This window comes from Sciurus carolinensis, chromosome 2 (assembly GCF_902686445.1).
Source record: "Sciurus carolinensis chromosome 2, mSciCar1.2, whole genome shotgun sequence".
NCBI classification, from domain to species: Eukaryota; Metazoa; Chordata; class Mammalia; order Rodentia; family Sciuridae; genus Sciurus; species Sciurus carolinensis.
The window spans coordinates 167296847-167317594 of record NC_062214.1 but is presented as its reverse complement, the minus strand read 5'-3'; the positions used below and the strand labels follow the sequence as shown (position 1 = coordinate 167317594).

At 39.9% G+C, this 20748-nt stretch overlaps 1 protein-coding gene across 4 annotated transcripts in view; it reads right to left on the bottom strand.

The window, feature by feature from the left end:
- Rad51b (RAD51 paralog B) overlaps nt 1–20748 on the bottom strand; it is a 634368-nt gene that overhangs the window by 176343 nt on the left and 437277 nt on the right. For all 4 annotated transcript variants that reach the window (XM_047538988.1, XM_047538991.1, XM_047538990.1 and 1 more), the window contains one exon: nt 12262–12358. In XM_047538988.1, coding sequence (XP_047394944.1) covers nt 12262–12358 — 97 coding nt within the window. The remainder of the gene's footprint in view (nt 1–12261; nt 12359–20748) is intronic.

Here is a 20748-nt window from a genome sequence, read left to right as displayed (position 1 = left end):
CAGGCATCACCTAATGCAATCCCGTGTTGTGGCTGAGGGAACTGAGGTCCAGAGAACTTGAAGACAATATTGCTCAAACCATTGCTTAAAATAGCACATATGGTTTGTGGCTGATGCTAGTCCTTGAACACAAGTCTCCTCATTTGAATGCAAAGCTTTACCAACTGTTAAGTAGATATCTACTTTATCCACACCACTTCTCTAATGCCTCTCTGTAAAGATATTTCAGGGTACAGACAATGAAACAGCCACAATTATATTGAAGCATGGAATTCAACTCTGGCCACAACAGAAATACATGGCCATAAGTTCTGAGGTAATGGCAATGTCCCCCTGAAGAGCTGGTATGTATGCTGGTCAAGAGAAGACTCTGGAGGCAGACCCTCTAGGTTTGAATCCCCACCAATTGCTAGTTATATCAAATTAGGTAAACACTTTGTGCTTCCATTTCTTTGTTTCTAAAATAAGGGTGATAACGGAACCCCACAAGCATGCACACGGCTCTGGGTTCCATCCCCAGCACCGTACAAAAAGAAATTGAACCGTACAAACTCGCTGAGCTTTTCTGTACTTAGTACAGTGCCTGACATGGTAGGCACTCAATATTATTATTATAATTGTTAGCAATACCATAGTGGTATTTAATAGCATTCAACTCATTTCCTATTTTCTCTCACCTCCTAACAAAGAATTACAGATAGTCTAATGCTGCTTTTAACTATTAGGCACTTTGATAAGTGAAGGGCTCCCCTGATGCTATTAGAAATCTAGTGCACCAGAGAAAATATTTGGCTTTTGACTTTTTGGAATTGGCTTATTTCACTTGGCATGATATTCTCCAGCACCATCATCCATTTACCAGCAAATGCCATCATTTCATTCTTCTTTAAGACTGAGTAATATTCCATTATATATACATGCCACATTTTTTTATTCATTCATCTGTTGAAGAACACCTAGGCTGGTTCCATAGTTTAACTATTGTGAATTGAGCTGCTATAAACACTGATGTGGCTGCATCACTATAATATGCTAATTTTAAGTCCTTTGGCTATAAACCAAGAAGTGGAATAGCTGGGTCAAATGGCGGTTCCATTCCAAGTGTTCTGAGGAATCTCCATACTGCTTTCCAGAATGGTTGCACCAATTTTCATTCCTAACAGCAATGTATTAGTGTACCTTTCCCCCCACATCGTTGTGAACATTTATTGTTACTTGTATTCTTGATAACTGCCATTCTGACTGGAGTGAAATGAAATCTTAGAGTAGTTTGATTTGCATTTCTCTGATTGCTAAAGATGCTGAACATTTTTTCAAATATTTGTTGGTCAATTGTATTTCTAGTTCTGTGAAGTGTCTGTTCAGTTCCTTAGCCCATTTATTGATTGGGTTATTTATTTTTTGGTGTTGAGTTTTTTGAGTTCTTTATATATCCTAGAGATTAATGCTCTATGTGAGGTGCATGTGGTAAAGATTTTCTCCCACTTTGTAGGCTCTCTCTTCATGTTATTATTTCCTTTGTGGAGAAGCTTCTTAGTTTGAATTCATTCCATTTATTGATTTTTTAAAAATATTTTTTGTTATCAGTGGACACAATCTTTCTTTTATTTTATGTGGTGCTGAGGATCGAACCCAGGGCCTCACACATGCCTACCACTAAGTCACAACCCCAGCCCCTCGTTTATTGATTCTTAATTTTACTTCTTGAGCTTTAGGAGTCTTGTTAAGGAAGTCAGATCCTAAGCTTATATGGTGAAGATTTGGGCCTACTTTCTCTTCTATTAGGTACAGGGTCTCTGTTCTAGTGTCTAAGTTTTTGATCCACTTTGAGTTGAGATTCATGCAGGGGAGTGAAGGGAGGGGAGAGGGCATGGGAATATGAAGCATAGTAGAATGAATCATTCATTATTACCCCATGTACATATATAACCATATGACCAGTGGGATTCTATATCCTGTATAGCCAGAAGAATGACAAATTATACTTCATTATATATGACATATTGAAGCGCATTCTACTGTCAAGTATAACCAATTAAAACAAATTTTAGAAATTTTTTAAAAAAAAGAAACCTAGTGTACCAAATAAATCTTTCCCAAGCTGATGAGGTGGGGAATCAAAACTGGCCACTGAGGACCTTAGAAAGGATAAAACTTACCATAAAGTTCTCATTGCTTTAAGAAATTTAGGGCTAACCCCACCCCAGTGTGATTGCTAAGAGATCACAATCCAAGTTCTCTAGATTCATTTCCATCCCTTCTAAACTATAAATTGCTCTTTGAACTACAAAATGATCTTGTCACCTTCCAGTTTCAATGGCTCCCCATCACCCTCAGGAAAAAATTCAAACTGATTAGCATGATATGGATAAAACATTTCACAACCAAACCTCAGTCCATGTTTGCACACTGCCTTTGTCCCATCTGGAAGGTTTTTCTCTCTGCCAGACGCATTTCCTCCTCCCTTTCCCTTCTTAGGAACTGCAATGGATCCTTGGAGGTCTGGCTAAATCATCTCCTTGCTGCAAAGTCTTCTTAGAGAGCCCCATCCCTACACCAGAGCTCCTGTGTGCTTGACCTGCAGTCCCCCTGACCAGTGCCATCACAGTGCCAAGTGTACTTTATGTACTCCTTCATCACCGGGCTGTGAGCTTCCCAAAGAGCAGGCACTGCTGCTTTGTCTCTGCGCCCCTGGCACCTGCCTCACACAGGACATAGTAGACAGTAGGTGCCTGATAAATGTTCTCCTTGTGTATCAGACTAAATTACTTCATTCACCACCCTTGTGCAAATACAAGATTCCTCCTTGAAAAGCTCAGTTACTAGGCTTCCATTCTTTCGTTGCTAACCCTTTCCCCATGCTGCCTATTGTCACGCATCACATATGGATAGATAGTACAAGTTGCCCATGCTTTGAAGGAATTTTGGAGTATAGAGATGTTATGGGTGACAAAAACTATGATGGTGATTTCATGCCTTTTAGGTGAATACAGATCTAAAGCTTAAATAATCCCCTCATAGCTGCTGGTGCTTCATTCATGCATCATGTATTTATTGAATAATTGTCATTGCCAGGTACTGTTCTAGGCTCTCAAGATCCGGCAGTGAACACAAAACAAAAGTACCAACACTATAATGACTTGAGGAACCAACACTATAATGACTCTGAGACAAGATTTTTTTTTGTTGGTTTGCCCTAATTTGGTATCTGGTCACGCAGCAGTTTGATCCCTGAAGGGGCAATGACTTTCCTCCTGGCTGGTAGACCTAGTCCTCGGATTCTGGCAGTCACTCATTCACTGACATTTGTTTCCTGGGCTCCACCTTTGACGGTTCCGATGGTTTCTTCTCTTTCTGGTCTAGAGCTCTCTGGGGGACAAGATCTCCTTGTTGATTTGTTTTGATACTTTTCTTTCTTCATTTATATCATATTTTAAAACAAAGCAAATTTTGTCATCTTAATCTCCTGCCCACTTGGGTATTCTCTATTTTCTGTAGCTGGAGGTAACACTGCCAAGATAGTTAGATTTTCTTAGCAATATGGGGTAGGGGAATAGTTAAAAAAAAAAATCAACAACATAACCTAAAAAGACCTGTTGTCTTCTAAAACAGAGGAACTGCCCCAACACACACAACCACTGTGCATACACATATACTCAGACCTCAGCTCAAGGTACAGAATAATTTTGCTACAGTTTATTGTAAATTCAGAAAGGATGTAACTTGTAGTTATGGAGTTCTCTGCTGCAGGCATTTCAGTTGATCAACTGCCACCCTGGCTTCTCCGGCTTACCTGTCTTAAGTAGTTGACAAATGATGGCTGACTACGGGATATAATCTGTGCTAATGTGCCTCTGTCATAGTCCCTGCATATGAGGTAAGTTATACATAGTTCAGCTTAGTTAGGCCCTGTCTCATCAGATAATAATAGTTGAGAGTAGACAGTAGATTCTGGATAAACATAAGAAACCTCTTTTCTCATGAAGGCAAACACTGTGGCTATAATGGAAATTAGAATAAAGAGGAGCCAGGTGATTATCTGGGGTCAGAAAGAAAATATTTTTTGAATTTTTTCCCACAGTATACTGGGTTGAAGGCATGGACCAATGATAGTTAACTAATACCAAAAATTCGATCTCAAAAACTAAGAGGATACTGAGAATGAACATCATGGAAGGGATTAACTGAGGTACAAAGTCCCATTTAGTAAATTTATACTAATGTCTGCTCAGCTGGAGAAAGTCATTCTATTAGATGTTATGTTAGGGTGCTTAGCTCATGGTTCTCCATTCTAAAGGAATCTGTCCTTCATACAGAGGCTCTTATAAAGGGGAAATGCTCCCATTTATGGGCCATGCTAAAGAAGAGGTATGCTTACTGGTCATGTTCTTAGCTATGGCTGATTAGATGAAAGGATGACCAACATACAGAATAACCAGGTAAACTGGGCCAGATTCTAAGGTCAAGTTTCAAGGTATATACAGAAAGGAGGAGAGAGGGAGAGGGAAAGTGGGGGGCGAGAGGGAATGTTTATATAAATACATACATATATCTACATACACACACACACACACACACACACACACACACACACACACATATATATAAAAGAACAGAATGACCTAGGTTTCTACCTTTTCAATTTCCATTCAATCTGGCTGTATTTACAAATAGCTAAAAGAATCCCAATTATATCCTTACAGAAGAGCCTAGTGATTAAAAATGTAAGTTCTGGAGCCACTCTCCCTAGGTTGCAATCTTGGCTCTGCCAATAATTATGCTGCTTTCTAAGCTCAAGGTCCTTCATCTATTAAATGGCATAATGGGTATAGCCCTCAGAGGGTGGTTGTGATAACATATAATGCCCAGCACACAATATATGGTCCATAAATATTAGCTACTCTTATTAACAGGTCTACCTTTTTTTAAATAAGGCCAATTCTTTTTTTTTTTTTTTTTTTTTTACATTTTTTTAGTCGTCCATGGACCTTTTTCTTTCTTAATTTATTTTACGCAATGCTGATAATTAAACCTAGTGCCTCACAAATGCTAGGCAAACACTCTACCACTGAGCTACAAACCCAGCCCCCAATAGATCTACCTTTTAAAAAAGTAAACTTGAGAGATTTTCTGTTTCTTGCCACTAGAAGAGTTGGTCCTTCTAGTAACTACTGTATCTCAGACCTGAGGCAAAGTCTATAGAAAACACCACTAGTAACCCAATGGAGGCACATGACCCTGGTGAGTGCTAAAGGAACTCTCTACATATCTACTCCCCTCTTAGGATGTTGACTCCTTGAGATTAGACATTTGTCTTTCTATCTGTGATGCCTAAAATAGATAGGGATTCAATGAATAAAGCAGTGTTTCAAAATGTGGTCCCCAGACCAACAGTATCATCAACCCCTGAGAATTTGTTAGAAATATAAAATTCTCTAACTTTTCCCCAGATAAACTGAAAATCTGGGAGTAGGAGTCCAGAAATGTGTATATTAATAAGACCTCCTGGTGATTCTGATGCATGCTGAAGTTTGAGAACAACTAGAATAAAGGTTCTGATGGAGAAACATAACCACTTGATATCTTTGACTGAGGAACAGCCCTACTTTATCTGGGGAAGTCAGCTTTGGAAGGGATAGACTTAGAACCTAGGTCAGAGCTCAGGTGGACCGTCCTTGGGCCAGACCACCTGGACAGACCTTGTTATGATCATCCCCCAAATCCTAGTAAACGTCACTTATGATCAGGCTGACTCTGGGCATCCCATTCTCTGGGCTTTAGCCCTGTTACTTCTGTAGCTGAGGCAACTGACAAAGCTGACTTTGACTTTCTGGTTCCTTTGGTCTTCTTAACCCTGAGACCTTAACAGGAACAGGTATAGACCTGGGAAATTAGTAAATCCTAAGTGGTAAAGAGGGTTGAGAGTAAGGGGGATATACTTTCAAAACATCTAGCTCAGCCCTCACATGAACCACTTCAAAGACTACTCCCAGAGAAAACTGTCTGGCTCTCCTCTAACTTGATGGTGATGTGCCTTATTCTTCAAACGTCTTCCTTCAGCAAACTAGTACCAGTAAAACAGCTCATGACCAAGAAGTGCTTCCTGGTGATTGACTTTTACGTTCCCTCTCTCCTTTTGATCCCTCAATCATGGTTATATTGCCCCCTGGCCTCCCTGATACAAATGCTCAAGAAGTTACACTCTTGAGATTTATAGCTTTTCAGACATTTGTAGGCTGTGCATACCTCCTCTCAACTCTAGGCTCTCCTACCTCACATAATATTTAGACTTTCTTTAGCCAAACACCACACATTTTTTGGTGCCTTTAATCTTTTTCTATAAATTAGACCTTTCATGGCATCTGAACAGTTGTTGGAAGTAATACAGGGCTGGTCAAGTGTTGTGGATTCCTGAATGCCAGGGAGAGTGAAGCACAGATAAACATGTGTGCCCTAGTGAATAGAAGCATGTGAAGCCTTATGTGCTGACAAATGTCTGTGGCTTTGGAATCAAAAACTGAAAGATCAATAGGACCCTTAAATACTTTTATCCAATATTTGCTCCTAAGAGACAACACCGTCCAAATCTAAGATTTCAGAGGAAGCTCTGTGACTTCTGTCCCCACCGTGGTCACCTTGCACTGCAATTTGAGCAATTCTCTTCTCTCCTTCATGCTTCATTTGCTTGAGGTGTATTAAGAAATTCATCATCTTAAAACATTTTTAAGTACTAAGGAAATGCTAATGCTAATAATGCTGATTGCAGTCACATTGTGACACCTTATGGTTTCAAAGCACTAATAATAGCCAACCTGCATCATACCTCTGGGGAGTGGCTACTGAAAGCTGCTCCACCCATATCCATTTATGTATGGTCTACACAAAACAATTAACATTCAGTGTGAGATTGGGCCGTGAAGGGTGTTGGAACTAACTGTGGAGAGAGTTCTGCTAACTTGATCAACCCACCCTAAGTTTGTGGCTAATGGATTACAAATTTGGGTAATGCAGAACAATAAATCACAACTAAAATAATAAAGCTGAAAGTACACACAATTTAAGCAGAAAACACCAGTGTTTTTTATCGGAAATGAAAGAAACCATTGATCATAGCAACTGTCTGAGATTAGCAGGGAGCCACATTTTCAAACATCCTGCAGTAAATCCAGAGCAGATCCAGCTGGAAAGCAAGAGTGGAAATAAAAATTGAAAATTCATACCATGCTTTGAAGTCTGCTTCTTTCACAACCATGGGTCTCTCATTCACCCCAACCATTCTGAGCTGTTCTTGCTTGCTGAATTTATTTTAAAAGAGACACAAGCCACACGCTTGCATATAATCTTTCAAATGGACTCCAGCTTTTTGCAGGGATGGTTTGTCAGGAATTTGAATCCCAAAATACTTTCTCTTGCACATGAAATCAGTCCATCAACTCCTGACTCCAACCAGAATAGAAAGGCTTCCAACACTAAAACTAGAAACCACTTTTGGTTCTAGTAAGCACTGCTTTTTCTTGTGTTCTTTCCCTGACCCTTCCATTTACTTTTAATTTTTAATTTTTAGTTTTCATATGTCATAATCTATAAAAAGCTATTAATGCACATAAGAAGATACTAACATGCCAGGTGCTAGGATTGCCAGGATGGCAGCCTAATAATGTCTTCCTTCCCATGAAGACACCTGGAACTCCTGAAGTGGGCCATGTCACCACACCAAAGTAACTGCTACTCTGCTAAAGCATCATAAGAAATAAAGTTAAGTGTCTAGATTGAGCAGAGCTACAATCTTGCATATTCAAAATTGAACATGCAAGATTGTAACTTGCTACAATGTTACCAACTGTGTCTGCTAGATGGGGGCTCAGCCACTTCTTCTCAAATCTCAGGTAACTTCAGAATAGGATATGTCCTTCTAGGCCAGCTGAACTTTTAGATCTTTTCTCTACTGACCACTATAGGAAACAGAAAGAGAGTTCCTATGACTGAGATTCAACTGTCCTTAGTATCTTTGATGATCACAAAAAAGAACTGGCAAGGGCTAAAAACCAGAGCAGTCATAGTCACTGAGCTCCATGATAAACTGATAACTCCATGATAACCATGATAACTCCATGCTGGAGTTCCTGCCAACAAAACAAAAACTGAAGAAGAAAATACTTTGAATCACAGTGCCTGGTCTAGAACAATATAAAATACGAAACCTCAAATCCTTATTTCTGCCCCATCTCTTCTGTTAAATGATAGGTTGGATAGGAACATTCCTAATCTTTTCCAGCACTGACATTATGAGATCATAATGTGGGTCTGAAAATTAGGAGCATCCACCCATGAATGGAATTTTAATTCTGATTTTTAGAGGGAGAAGAATGATCTTGTAGCTGATGTTGTCCTAAGTTAAACAAAATTACGAGGCTCTTCAGAAGTTCTAGCACTGATACTCTGGCATACCTGTAACAGTCCCACTCCATGTACTTCTATTTCTTACTCTGTATACATTTCATTTCTGGTCTTGTCAGTCTCTCTTATTCTCTCTGCTTCTCTCCCACACAAACAACCAGAAATGTATGCAAACTAGTGTGAGAAACACACTTGGGATGGGGGTACTCTGTAAACTTTGGTCAATTTGCATTAGTCCTAAAAGTTTCATTCTTCTACATAAATGAGAAAGTTTGTGAACACAAAGCTACAAACTGATAAGCACACAGCACAAATGAGGAATTATTTTACTTCTTCTCAAGCCACAAGCTCTGGGACAGGAAAATCATGGAGAAAGTCCTTGGCCTTTGAGGTCTTTTCCCTTCCATAGCTTTCCCACCTGGGAAGTGGATAACTTCCCAGTGGAAAGGAACCTAAATGAAGGGAATCAGACCACAGACTTAAGCAAAGAACATTGGGACTACTTAATCCAAGCAACAACCCAGTCACAATTTTAATAGGGTGGGGGGGGGGGCAGCAACACAAAAACAAAGAACTTTCAACTTTACAAACACCGGGAGGGCAACAGCTGGTCAGCTGAGATTAAAGGAGCGTGAGAGAGCACCTCCCCATCTCCTGACTTCTCCTCCCCCATAGACAGCCCTGCAGCCAGCCAGAACTCACTTTTACAGCCCTGTGCAGATGACCTTGTTCCAGCTAAGATAGGGGCTCCTTTGATCTCAGCAGGGGGATGCTCTGGTCCTGCAGCTGGCAGATATTAATAGCACAGGATCTGCTGGGGTAGAAGGATCTCTCAGTTGGGCCAGGTCACTTGTATTCCCTCCTCTTCGTCAGAGCAGAAGGGACTTCATTCCCCTGAATCAGCTCCTGCTGGGTACTCCTCTCAGGTCAACTCAGATCCTTTTACTGCTCTTGGCCGCTTTTTCTCACCCCTCAACTGTTTTCAAGGGTACACTGTTTAAGCAGGGTCCTCTGCTCTGCAGCTGAAATCTATTATAGTACTCTGTAAATCAGAACTAAACCCCATCCATGGGTGGATGGATGTGCAGACCCACCTCATGATTTGATAATGTTACAGCAGGAAAAGACTTGAGCAATCTTTTATTCATCCAACCTAACAACAAACAGAAGAAACTGTGGCCCAAAGTAATTTAAAAACCTGCCTAAGATCAGGTCACATAACATAAAGACTAAGTGGATACAATAAATACTTGAAAAAGCAATGCGATTTATAGTCTATATGATACATAAGTGAATATAAATATACATCTCTCTATGTATGTGTGTGTGTATATACACATATGTATATATATGTATACCTAAATATATATGTGTGTGTGTGTGTGTGTGTGTGTGTGTGTGTGTGTGTGTATGAAACAGGAACTTAACCAGTGCAACAATTGAGTAGGTAAAAATGTTCTAAGAAATTTGTTCACCTTAATTCACTAGTAAGTAGCCTAATTATACATCTTAGAAAAATATTTCTATATATTCCTTATATGTTCAGCTATATAAGAGCTAGAAAACAAACAAACAAACAAACAACAATAACAAAACCCAATTGTTTCCATTCTCCCTTGGATTTTATAAGGGGAAGTTGCCTAAGAATGTGCTGGTAATTCTCCCTCTGCTAGGAACACTCATCATCTTCTCGTAGCAGTCACACTGAAGCAATAAAGCCATTTCTTTTGTCTCTGTTTTGCTTCTCTTCTTTGCACAAGATAAACCAGGAAGCCAAGATAAAGAAAAGTACTACTACTGATTTTCAAATGAGGAAGCAAGATACTCTCTTCAGGTCTCCTCAGAGTAGAACAAGTGTGTGTGTGTGTGTGTGTGTGTGTGTGTGTGTGTGTCTGTGTGATAATTATAATAAATTTTAATGTTGTTCTTAGGTGTTTTATGTGATTCTTATGGTTCTTCCAAAGTATTTACTATGACATTTGCTCGGCATCTATCTACTGCTTTTAATATGCCTAGAACTTTGCTAGTCACTGGGGCATCACATGGATACAAAAAGAACACAACATGGTCTGTTTCCTTAAAAATCTGCCAGTTTAGTCAGAAAAGCATGAAAAGTTAAATTCATTTTTCTAAGCCTTATCCTTACATAGCTGAACAAGTAGAGAGAGAGTCAGAGAAGAGGAAGAGAGTGAGACCAACTGCACAAGCAAGAAGGCTCTGTGCAAGAGGCAGTCTTGAAGCCTCGAAGAAGTGAGAGAAGTGAACACAGGAAATGTTACTCTAGATAGGGGGAGTGGTCTCTGCAAAGGTGTACGAGCAGGAGTGGGGAGGGCCAGCAGAAGATCAGCAACAGAAGCATAGGAGTGTCCGAGAAGGAATTGGTGGGAACTGGGGCTGAATAAGAAGGAAAGGATAGACACTAAGGGCCAAGAAGCATTAACTTCATCTAGTGGTGCTCTGGAAACTGGTCCACTCAGAAGAGAAAACACAGGAGTGTTTGCATTTACTGACTCTCTTGGTTTAAATACTTCTACCCTGCTGATTACAACAAATCCCAAATCCCTGAATATTTTTAAATTGGCTTACTGATTTTGTCTGTTCTCAGAAAAGACAATTCCCAGCTTTCTAAGTAGGAGAAAGACATGGTAGAAAGAAGTCAGACTGGGGAAATTTAATTTGGTAGCAGCAGAATGAAAATGGTAGAGAATAGAATTGGCAAAGTCTTTTGGATTAAAAACATAATAAAAATTCAATGGTGAGTTTAATAAGTCAGTTGTTCACAATACAAATTATTTTTTTTAAAGGGAAAAAAGATATAAGTGGACAGAAAAGCTCAAGAGGACTTGATGTTAAAAAGAATTTGAGGAAGGAAGAATTCTAGATGATTCAGATTATCAGCCCAGGTGGCAGGAGAATGATAATGTATCATTGAATGTAGAAAGAGGGTACTAAAAGAATCTTATAGCTTTTATAAATTTATATTTTAGAATACGTTTTTAGTTTTCACTTTGAAAGACACCAGTAAGAAGCAGGAGTGCTGTTTTTGTAATTTCTGAGATCATAAACCAAGGCCCATTTGCCCACCTGGGCAGTCAGTCAGGAACATTGATAGGCCTGAAAGTCCCCTGTAGTCCATCATGAAAAATTCTCAGAAAGTAGAAAGGGAAGAAGGACCTGTAAGAGCTATGCACATCTACTCAGACCTAGAACATTGTGCCTGAAATTCAACTACAACTAGAAATCAGACATGTCAAGTAAGAACTTTCAGGAAAACTAGAAACCATTATCTGGCTTGCTGACGTAATTCCTCCAGCTACTTCAAGCTCATTGCCATCAAAACCATAGCCAGCCTGACCTTTGCTAGCAGAAAATTTTGCAGGTTTACCACTGTGGAGATTTTTTCTTAATCTTTTTGTAAAGTTTATCAGGAAGCCTACATCTCTGGCATTAGAAACTGCTCTATACTTTTAGTCAGGCCAAAAGTACTCAGGACAAACAAAAGGTTAAATTACTATGGGGCCATTATTAAAGCAGACCTTTGAGTGTGGGTCTCAGAATCAAAATCCTTTAACAGTTTGCCAGCTCTCCTAAGGACCTGAGACATCACACAGAAGAGTAACCAGCCTCCAGATGGAGATGATGGCTGCCTGTGAAGATGATTCACTCAAGTGAAAAAAGGAGCTCACTACAGAGATGGGGCAAGCGACTGGATACCTGGAAAGGTGACCAAACCTAAATCACCAGCTTCAGCTGGTTTCACTGGCCAGAACCCATTAGCCATGTCTCCCAGCTCAACAGGAGGCAGGGAGGCTGTGGGGTGTATGTCAGTGTCAAGTTTCAGCCTCTCCAGGACAGATCCCTTACCTTCAGACAGGGACAAATCATCAGCCGGAGACACCAGGTCTGCCTGAGAAGCGAGGGCTCCACTCAGATGGGTTGTAATTTGATTCGTCAAGATAACCTGTGAGCAGACAGGGATAAGGGAGGGGAAGGGAGAAGAAACAGGGAGAAGACCAAATTAATTATTAGAGCTATCAAAAGACAGACTGTGGTTTAGGAGAAGACTGATAAGTACCCAGGTAGGAAAACCCCAGCTCTAACTTTCACCAACTTTATCTCAGGCAGGGCCTATTGGTCATTCAAAACCCAGAAAACTCAAAAGAGGTTTACTTTTTTCAGAGCTTAAATGGCTAATCAATTCTTTCTAAATGATGAGAAAATTTGAACCAAGAGGTGTTACATTAGCAAAAAGTCCAGAAAAATAACCAGAATTAAGGTGTACATGTATGCATTTTATCAAACTTTAATTTCAAAAATGATGTCCACAACTAATATAATGTTGGTGTTGAATGAAAATAATTAAAAATCTTGATGCCTGTGCCTTCTTTCTTGTTATCTCAAAAGTCAGAGTTTTAGTTCCAAACTTGTGAAACAGGAATAAGATTCAATTCTAGAGGAGTAATTAAATTAGTTGAATTCTAACAAAAGAAAACCAGTCTCATTATGCAATTAAAACAAAAGTTAACATAATCCTATAAAATATAGTCATAACATTTATAATTCTTGGAAAGGATTCTAAAACTACCTACCATCATTGCCACACAATATTTTCAACTTTAGCACAATCAAGAACCTTTTTTTTCCTTAAAAATCCTCATTTATAAAATCAACATCATTGTTTAGAAATTTAAAGGAAGAATAAACTTCAGATTCTCTCCTGGGAAACATTAACATGCCCAATGCTACAATCATTTGAAAACGTTTGGGGATCGCCATCATCGGTAGAACTGTGAACATCCTGGTTACTTGGAGGAAATGTCCTCTCTGACAAGGTCATTTGGTGTCTAGTGCACAATTTTGGAATATGTGTCCAATCAGATGGTCTTGGTCTGTCCTGAGGGTCAGCTATGGTTCTGTGGCCACCCTGATGAGATCAGAAATGGAAATCATCTCCATTCCTTATTATCCACCTTTTCTGCCACACCTCTGTCACTGTCTCTTGAGTACACCAGTGACACATTATAAATCCTGTATCAATGGCAGTTTAATTGAGGGTTGAAAGGGGAACAGAATGGCAAGGTCAGGTTAAGAAATGAAGTGCTGTATTAGCAGAGACAAACTCTTAAAGTCTCCCTGTGTCAAGGAGACTCATGAGTCTCCAGTTACTCTGCAGAGCTGATCGGGTACTATGGGATTCCATTTAGTGTTTGCTCATCTCACCTCTTGTATTCTTTTAAACAGCTACCTTTCATCTGAAATGGTAAGAATCACAGAAGATATATGTCTTCAGTTAAAATGCCTGGAAATGTTCAAACAGCCTGATCTTTTAAGAAACGACTATTCATTTTCAAGAGCATGAGAATAAGGAATTGTGTTCATCTTTCTTTCTAATACAGGGTATGAGCTTTGGAATTCAATAAAATGAGGTTCTAAGTATTTTGGGAAAGTTGTGAAAATTTTGAGCTTCTCCATTTGAGCAGGCAAAATAATATAAATCTTACAGAATTGTTATGAGAATTAAGTGAGATAAACAACATAGACACAGTGTCTGGCACTTAGTAAATATCATACGTAGAAGGTCTTGTTATTTCCTGCAAAATTATGACATATGGGTTAATAAATACGTATATGCCATATGCTTTAGATAACTGGGTCTAGTAATAGAACACTAAATCACAATTTTCTACATCAGGAAATACTGTGGTACTTGGTCATTTCTACCAATTTTATTTTATTTTATTTTATTTCAGTGCTGGAGATTGATCACAGTGCCTCACACATGCTAGGCAAACACTTTACTAATGAGTTACATCCCCAGCCCTCATTTCTACCAGTTTCAGTCGTTCTAAGTATTTATTTATTTATTTATTTATTTATTTATTTATTTATTTAGTACCAGGGGGAGAACCAGGTTATTTAACCACTGAGCAACATCCCCAGTCCTTTTCATATGTTTTATTTTGAGACAGGGTCTTGCGGCCTCACTAAGTTGCTAAGATTGGTTTTGAACTTGCAATCCTCCTACCTCAGTCTCCTGTGTTGCTGGGATTACTGGCTTTAAGTTTTATTTAGATGTAGAGAGTTTGTGTAAAAACCACAGCATTTGGGCTGGGGTTGTGGCTCAGTAGTAGAGTACTTGCCTAGCATGTGTGAGGCACTGGGTTCGATTCTCAGCACCACCTATAAATAAAGGTCCACAGACAACTAAAAAATATTTTTAAAAAACACAGCAAGAAAAAAATTAGTAAGTAGTTAAAGCAAGACCAGTACGATACTGACATTACTCTGAAAATACTATGTGCTTTATCTACCAAGAAACAAAATAATGTACGTCTGTTCTAATAGAAAGGAAGAAAGAGAAAGAAGGAAAGAAAGAGAGAGAGAGAGAGAGAGAGAGAGAGAGAGAGAGAGAGAGAGAAAGGAAAGGAAGGAAGGAAGGAAGGAAGGAAGGAAGGAAGGAAGGGAGGGAGGGAGGGAGGGGAGGAAGGAGGAAGGAAAGAAAGAAACTTCCGAGAGGTTCTAAATATGTAAGCTTTAATTTATGGAATTCTTCTCAATGATGGCTTGGCGAGAATGACTGAAACTCCAGTGATATGGTAACAGTGTAAGAAAAGCAATTACAGGACATAGCACTTACTATGCAAAGCAAAGCATGTCATCATACACATGGAGGACTTTAAGAGGTAAAGGCACTATATGTCTTCCATAGAAAATTATAAATTAAGTGATAAGGCATTGACTAAAATATTTAGATCACTTTTTCACAATTTTGGTCCTATAATGGAAACTTGTACTAAAATGAAGGTTTTATTGTATAGAACTAATGACATGATGCCCTGCAGAACCTAAAACAAACTATAGCTGACTTCAAACATAGCCACCCAGAGCAGGGTGCAGTGGCGCACACCTGTAATCTCAGCAGCTCGGGAGGCTGAGGTAGGAAGATCAAAGCCAGCCTCAGAAAAAGTGAGGCGCCAAGCAACTCAGTGAGACACTGACTCAAAATAAAATAAAATACAAAATAGAGCTGGGGATGTGGCTTGGTGGTGGAGGGTCCCTGAATTCAATCCCTGGTACAAACAAAACAAAACAAAAACCCACTGGGACTGGGTGGGTAGCTCAGTGATAGAGTAGTTGCCTAGCATGCATCAAGGCCCTGGATTTGATCTCTAGCACCTTTGAAAAGGAAAGAAAATTTTCCTCATTTCCACTTGCAATGGAAGAGTAGATAGAGAAGAAAACATTTTTATTCTCCCATGGCAAAAGAAGGAGTTAATTAGTGGTTCTGCTAACTATCTTCTCCCTTTTATTATGAGTCTTAAAGCCAAATCACTGAAGGGGTACATGGCACCAGACCTCAGGGGTTTGCTAATCACATCATCTTACTGAATTGTGTGGTTTTCTAAATCTATGTTCAGCAAAATGATAGAATGGAAACATTTCCAAAAGCATTGATTACAAATAATCACAACTTGGTCAGAAGCCTACAGATGTGTTTTCCTCGGAGGCATTTTAGAGACATGAAAACTATGCTCTTAAAATAATTTATAAAATACAAGTTATAAACAGAGTCTTAGCACTATCCGATTTCTGGAAATGAGTTCTGACACCTCAGAGGGGGCTTTCCTACACTTTGTTCCATTGGAAAGAACAGGGTGTCTGATGCCCAGTGCTGAACTTACGCAAGAGCAGTTTGCAGTGGCTAGCACAAGGACTTTGAAATCAGACAGACCTGAGTTTAGATGCTGGACTTTACCACTTCCTAGCTGTGCCACACTGAGTAGGTTTCATAACCTCTGAGGGTGTGATAACACTTAACTCACAGAGTTTTGAAGATTAAACAGGATAATGTGTTTACAGTCCTTGGCACAGTGCTCGGCCTGTGGTAAAAGTCATCCCCATTGTTGTCATTAGTTATCCTTCACTGATTTGTGCCTTGGTTGTTCAGAAACCTGATTCTCAACATTATATGGTACCTCATTAATATGTACTACTTTTATATTTTTACTATCAGTAAAAAGAAACAAGCTTAAAAATAAAACAGTATCTGATTCCCTTTTGTACAGCATATAGCTCACTGTTGACAAAGAACAAATATTTGCTGCTTATTTCTTCAAAAGCAAAACAACTTTGAGAGTCCATCTGCTATTTCCCTAAAAGAATAGCTAATTAAAAACACATAACATAAGCCCACTACCATCAACTATAAATCCAAAGGCCAGAGTTTGTGAACACGTGGACAAAGGGAAAGATATACTTCATAATCTTATGCTAAGAGACAGAATTCAGCTTAAAGTTCACTTGTCCAGAAGAATACCTCCACCTACTGTGGGGATAAGAAGTCCTATAAATTGTATAAAGTTACTACTGTTTCAACTCAGCTTTTAAGGGAGAGACCATTTATTCCCAAACCTTCTTCACACTACCTTCTCAGCTGTGGGATGCTTAAAGAGATACATTTGTATATAAAATGGTTTTTCATATAAAGTCACATACACCTTGATTCCCTCTGTTTATCCTTCCTTCCCAAGGCAAAATGGGAGATTTCTTTTTCTTTTATTTTAATTTATTTTTATTGTAAACAAATGGGATACATGTTGTTTCTGTTTGTACATGGAGTTAACAGCATACCATTTGTGTAATCATACATTTACATAGGGTAATGGTGTTTGAGTCATTCTGTTATTTTTTCCTCCCCCCCCCCCCCACTCGGAATTCCCACCTTCTTTTCCCTCTATACAGTCCCTCCTTATGGGAGGAGATTTCTGACTTCAAAGACCATGTCCCTGGGTTCCATGTTTTCCCTTGGCATTTTCTACCTTCTCTAAATGCATCTTATTCAGTCCTTCTGTGTGTTGTTGTACAATGCCTATCCTCAGTTTAAGAAAACAGTTAAAATTTCTTAAAAAAAGGAATTCAGGGCACAGATTCATAAACAACCCAATAGGTTGTGGTGTCAAAGATAGAAGTGCTTGTAAGCTAGAGAAAAAAGATGGAAAGACAGGAACCAGTTAAAGCTGAGGTGAACTGGTAAAGCAGATTGCTAGGAAATTGATGTGGTTTTGGTCAGAAGGCAGAGGGTCCTGAGCATGAAAAAACAACCAACACACAAATGAAAAAATGAGAGTCATTTCCACCAGGTATTAAAGAGGCAGCTTTAAGACAGCAAAACTTTGAGATTAGATGGTAGGAGTAGAATGAGCTGGTTATCAGCCCTAAGAGTGGAGACTGGACCAATTGAGGCTGACTCTCCACTAGTGTATGTGTCTGGTGCAGACTATCTGCCTTCAGCTGACCCATCTTTCTTCAGTTATGCTATAACAAGACTACATCTAGGTCACACCCACACAGTACTCAAGCTTCTGCTCTTTGCCCAGAATGCATTCTGCCTTAATAGACCACTGTTCACATCTAGTCTGATCTACCCTACATTGAAGGGGTGGTGGGGATTCCATGAGTAGCCATTTAGTATTTTGGACAGAAAAGAAAATGGGACTGCCTTGGAGAGAATAGAGTGGGAAACGTACAAAACTAAAGACATAGCCTTTGATGGAAGAAATTTCTTTTACTTGACTTTAAAATGACAGAGAAGAGGGAGATTATAGTTGGTCAGGGATAGGATAAGTTGGAATGTTACATCTGGTCCTGTTTGGTTAGCAGAAGAAAATTTCATAGTCATTGGAACAATAACTCAATATTTACAAGTCAGATTCTTTTAAGGACCCGAGAATATGACAAACTATCATTTAGCTTTCTGTGGGGACAGATGGGAGGTAAATTTTGTAATCCCCACTTCCACTGAGTGAACTAGAGTCACCTGCTTAAGATCGATAGCTCCGAGAAGAAAAGGGGCTGCAGGCCTCCCTGCTTACTCTCCTTCCTAAGGCAGGGGAGAGAGGCGTTCTCAGTCCAGACCCACCAACAGGTACCTTCTCTATACCTTGATGTCCTGGCTTAGAGAATTTAATCTATAAAATTATGAACCTAATGTCCAAAAGACATTAAAAGTTTGTCAAAAGTTGTCATAAAAAGCCCAATCTTGGGATGCTAATAAACAACCATAAGCCAAGTAGATAAACAGCTTCTACTCCTATGAAGTTCAGGTGTGGGATATGAGTCTATAGAAATTCTCTTAATCTTTCTGGTGGTCTTCAATGACCTCAAATGACATGTAGCTTGTCATTTCTGAGGTCACGGGAAGTTGGGAAACAAAAGCTCTTTGTGGAACTCATGTCTATGCAACAGGATTCAAGGGGCAGGCTGGCAAGTGGAACCACGAGGCAACCTCAGACAACTCAGGGGCATTTCTGTGCCCACAGGAACACCTACTTCCTCCTCCTGCCTATTCCCTGGCAAAACCTGGCCACAATCTAACAGAATCAGAAAAGCTTAATAATCACTTCAAGCGGGCCAGGAGGGCTAGGTGCAATGACTGTCCTGAAACTGCCAGCTCCCAGGTAAACAGGCAGCCCTAGATAACCAGGTCAGCCAAAGAAAGAGCAATGAGAAGAAAATGTGGGTGCCGACTATACTCACCACCCGCCTGGGGCTCATCAGCCTAGTGCTTTCAAAATGATGAGGTACTGCCTTTTATCAGTTCTGAAGGCACAGTTAATAATCTTTCTTCTTTTTATACTAAAAAATGGTTTACAGGTTTCAGACACTGTTCTAAAAATGTTACTTTTGGTTTCTAAAATGACGCTAATTGCCAGATATGACAGTGACCTAGCTTCTCTATCCAAACAGCAGCCTTGGGTAAGAAATTCTGAGTTGTAATGCTGGCTCAGTAAAGGGTTGCTGAATGCCCTGCTTTTAAGGAGACAGAGGCCGGAACTTTCCTGTGAGAAACTGTTCGGGTTCATTGAGTCCTTTCATCACAGAGGCTTGAGAGAAAGACCCTGGAGTGGTTTTCACCGTGCTCTCCTCTTGCTTCCCAACCATGACCGTGTCTGCCCCAATCCATCTGCTACTGGACAGCCACAGGAGGGAGTGAAGAAGGAAAGGGTGGGTGAGAGGCCAAGGGGAAGGGAAGAAAAGGGCCCCCATGCAGGTCCTGAGGGCCACACTCCTGAACTCAGCCCCTCCCAGCCCACTTGAGCTCTGGAAAGAGCTATCCAGTATTTGTTGTGAGGAACAGTCAGACCAAATATTCTGGAATTTGAGCATCATAAAAACAAATCTGGTTTCACTATTCACAGGCTTAGTTTTACAGAGCTCTGGAAAATTATAAATTATTTCATGATGAAAATTAAATCTTTTGTTTTTTGTTTCTGCTTACAGAATATCAACTGTCAGTTTTAGAATAAAGAACTGATAAGGTTTTAGTATTCCAGCGTGCTATTTCTATCTTGAGTGACTGCATAATTGTTTTCTGGGAAAATCTTAAGGCCATGGAGATTTTCCTTTTGAAATATTTGTAATAAAAAGAATAAACTTCAATTTGACTTGAAGAAAACATGGGTATGGGTGTAGGGCAACTTATCTTTTATTTCTGTGGCTCTGACACTAACTTGCTGTGCAATTCTGGGAAATGATCCTAACCCTTCTGTACCTTAAGCTGTTCAGTTCAAAGGAGATAGGAAGAAAGTTAATGTACTGATTGTTATTAGAGCAGGTTACAAAAAAAAAAAAATGTTTCCTATGTTTCATTCACCTTACTATAGTGCTGTACTCAAAATTCCACCATTGTTATTGAGTCTCACCATCTCCAGCCTTAAGAAAACCATCCTAGCCAGTGGCTGAGGCAGAGAGAAGGAGAAAAGGTTGAGGAAGACAACCTAATTTGTGTTATGGTGAGAATTTTTTCAATCTGAATAAAATTCATGCCTCCTGTTATCAACTCTGAGGGTTAATCCTGTAGATTTCGCTCTGACAGTCATAGGCAAAGCTCGAGAGGTGCACAGCCTAGGAGAGTCCCTGAAGAATAGGGTGGGAGGTCTGAGGCAATGTAGCTGGAAGAAGAGAAAAGGATCTGAGTTCTGCACACACACTCACCCAGTCACAAAGGGAGTAGTATACCAATACCGCTTCCACTCCATGGCAGCCACCTCTCCTGACCACTGAGTTCCCAGGAAATGCACTGAGGTAAGGCTGTGTCTGCCATTTGGTCAACATAAACGCACAGGGCAAGTAACTGTGCAGTATAATAGGGAGGATTTCTCTTTGGCCTACTTCTCCTGGGTGCACATTGGAGGGGGAAACCCAGGCCAGTAGCTGCGGTACGGGAGCCATAGGCATGGAGGATTCTGGTTCCACTGTTGGTGTGCTGTCTCCCCAGCCACAGAGGGCTGAGGTTAGCACGTGTTGGTTCTGAGACTCAGAAGGGCCAACAATTGGGAGGAGGCCACAAGC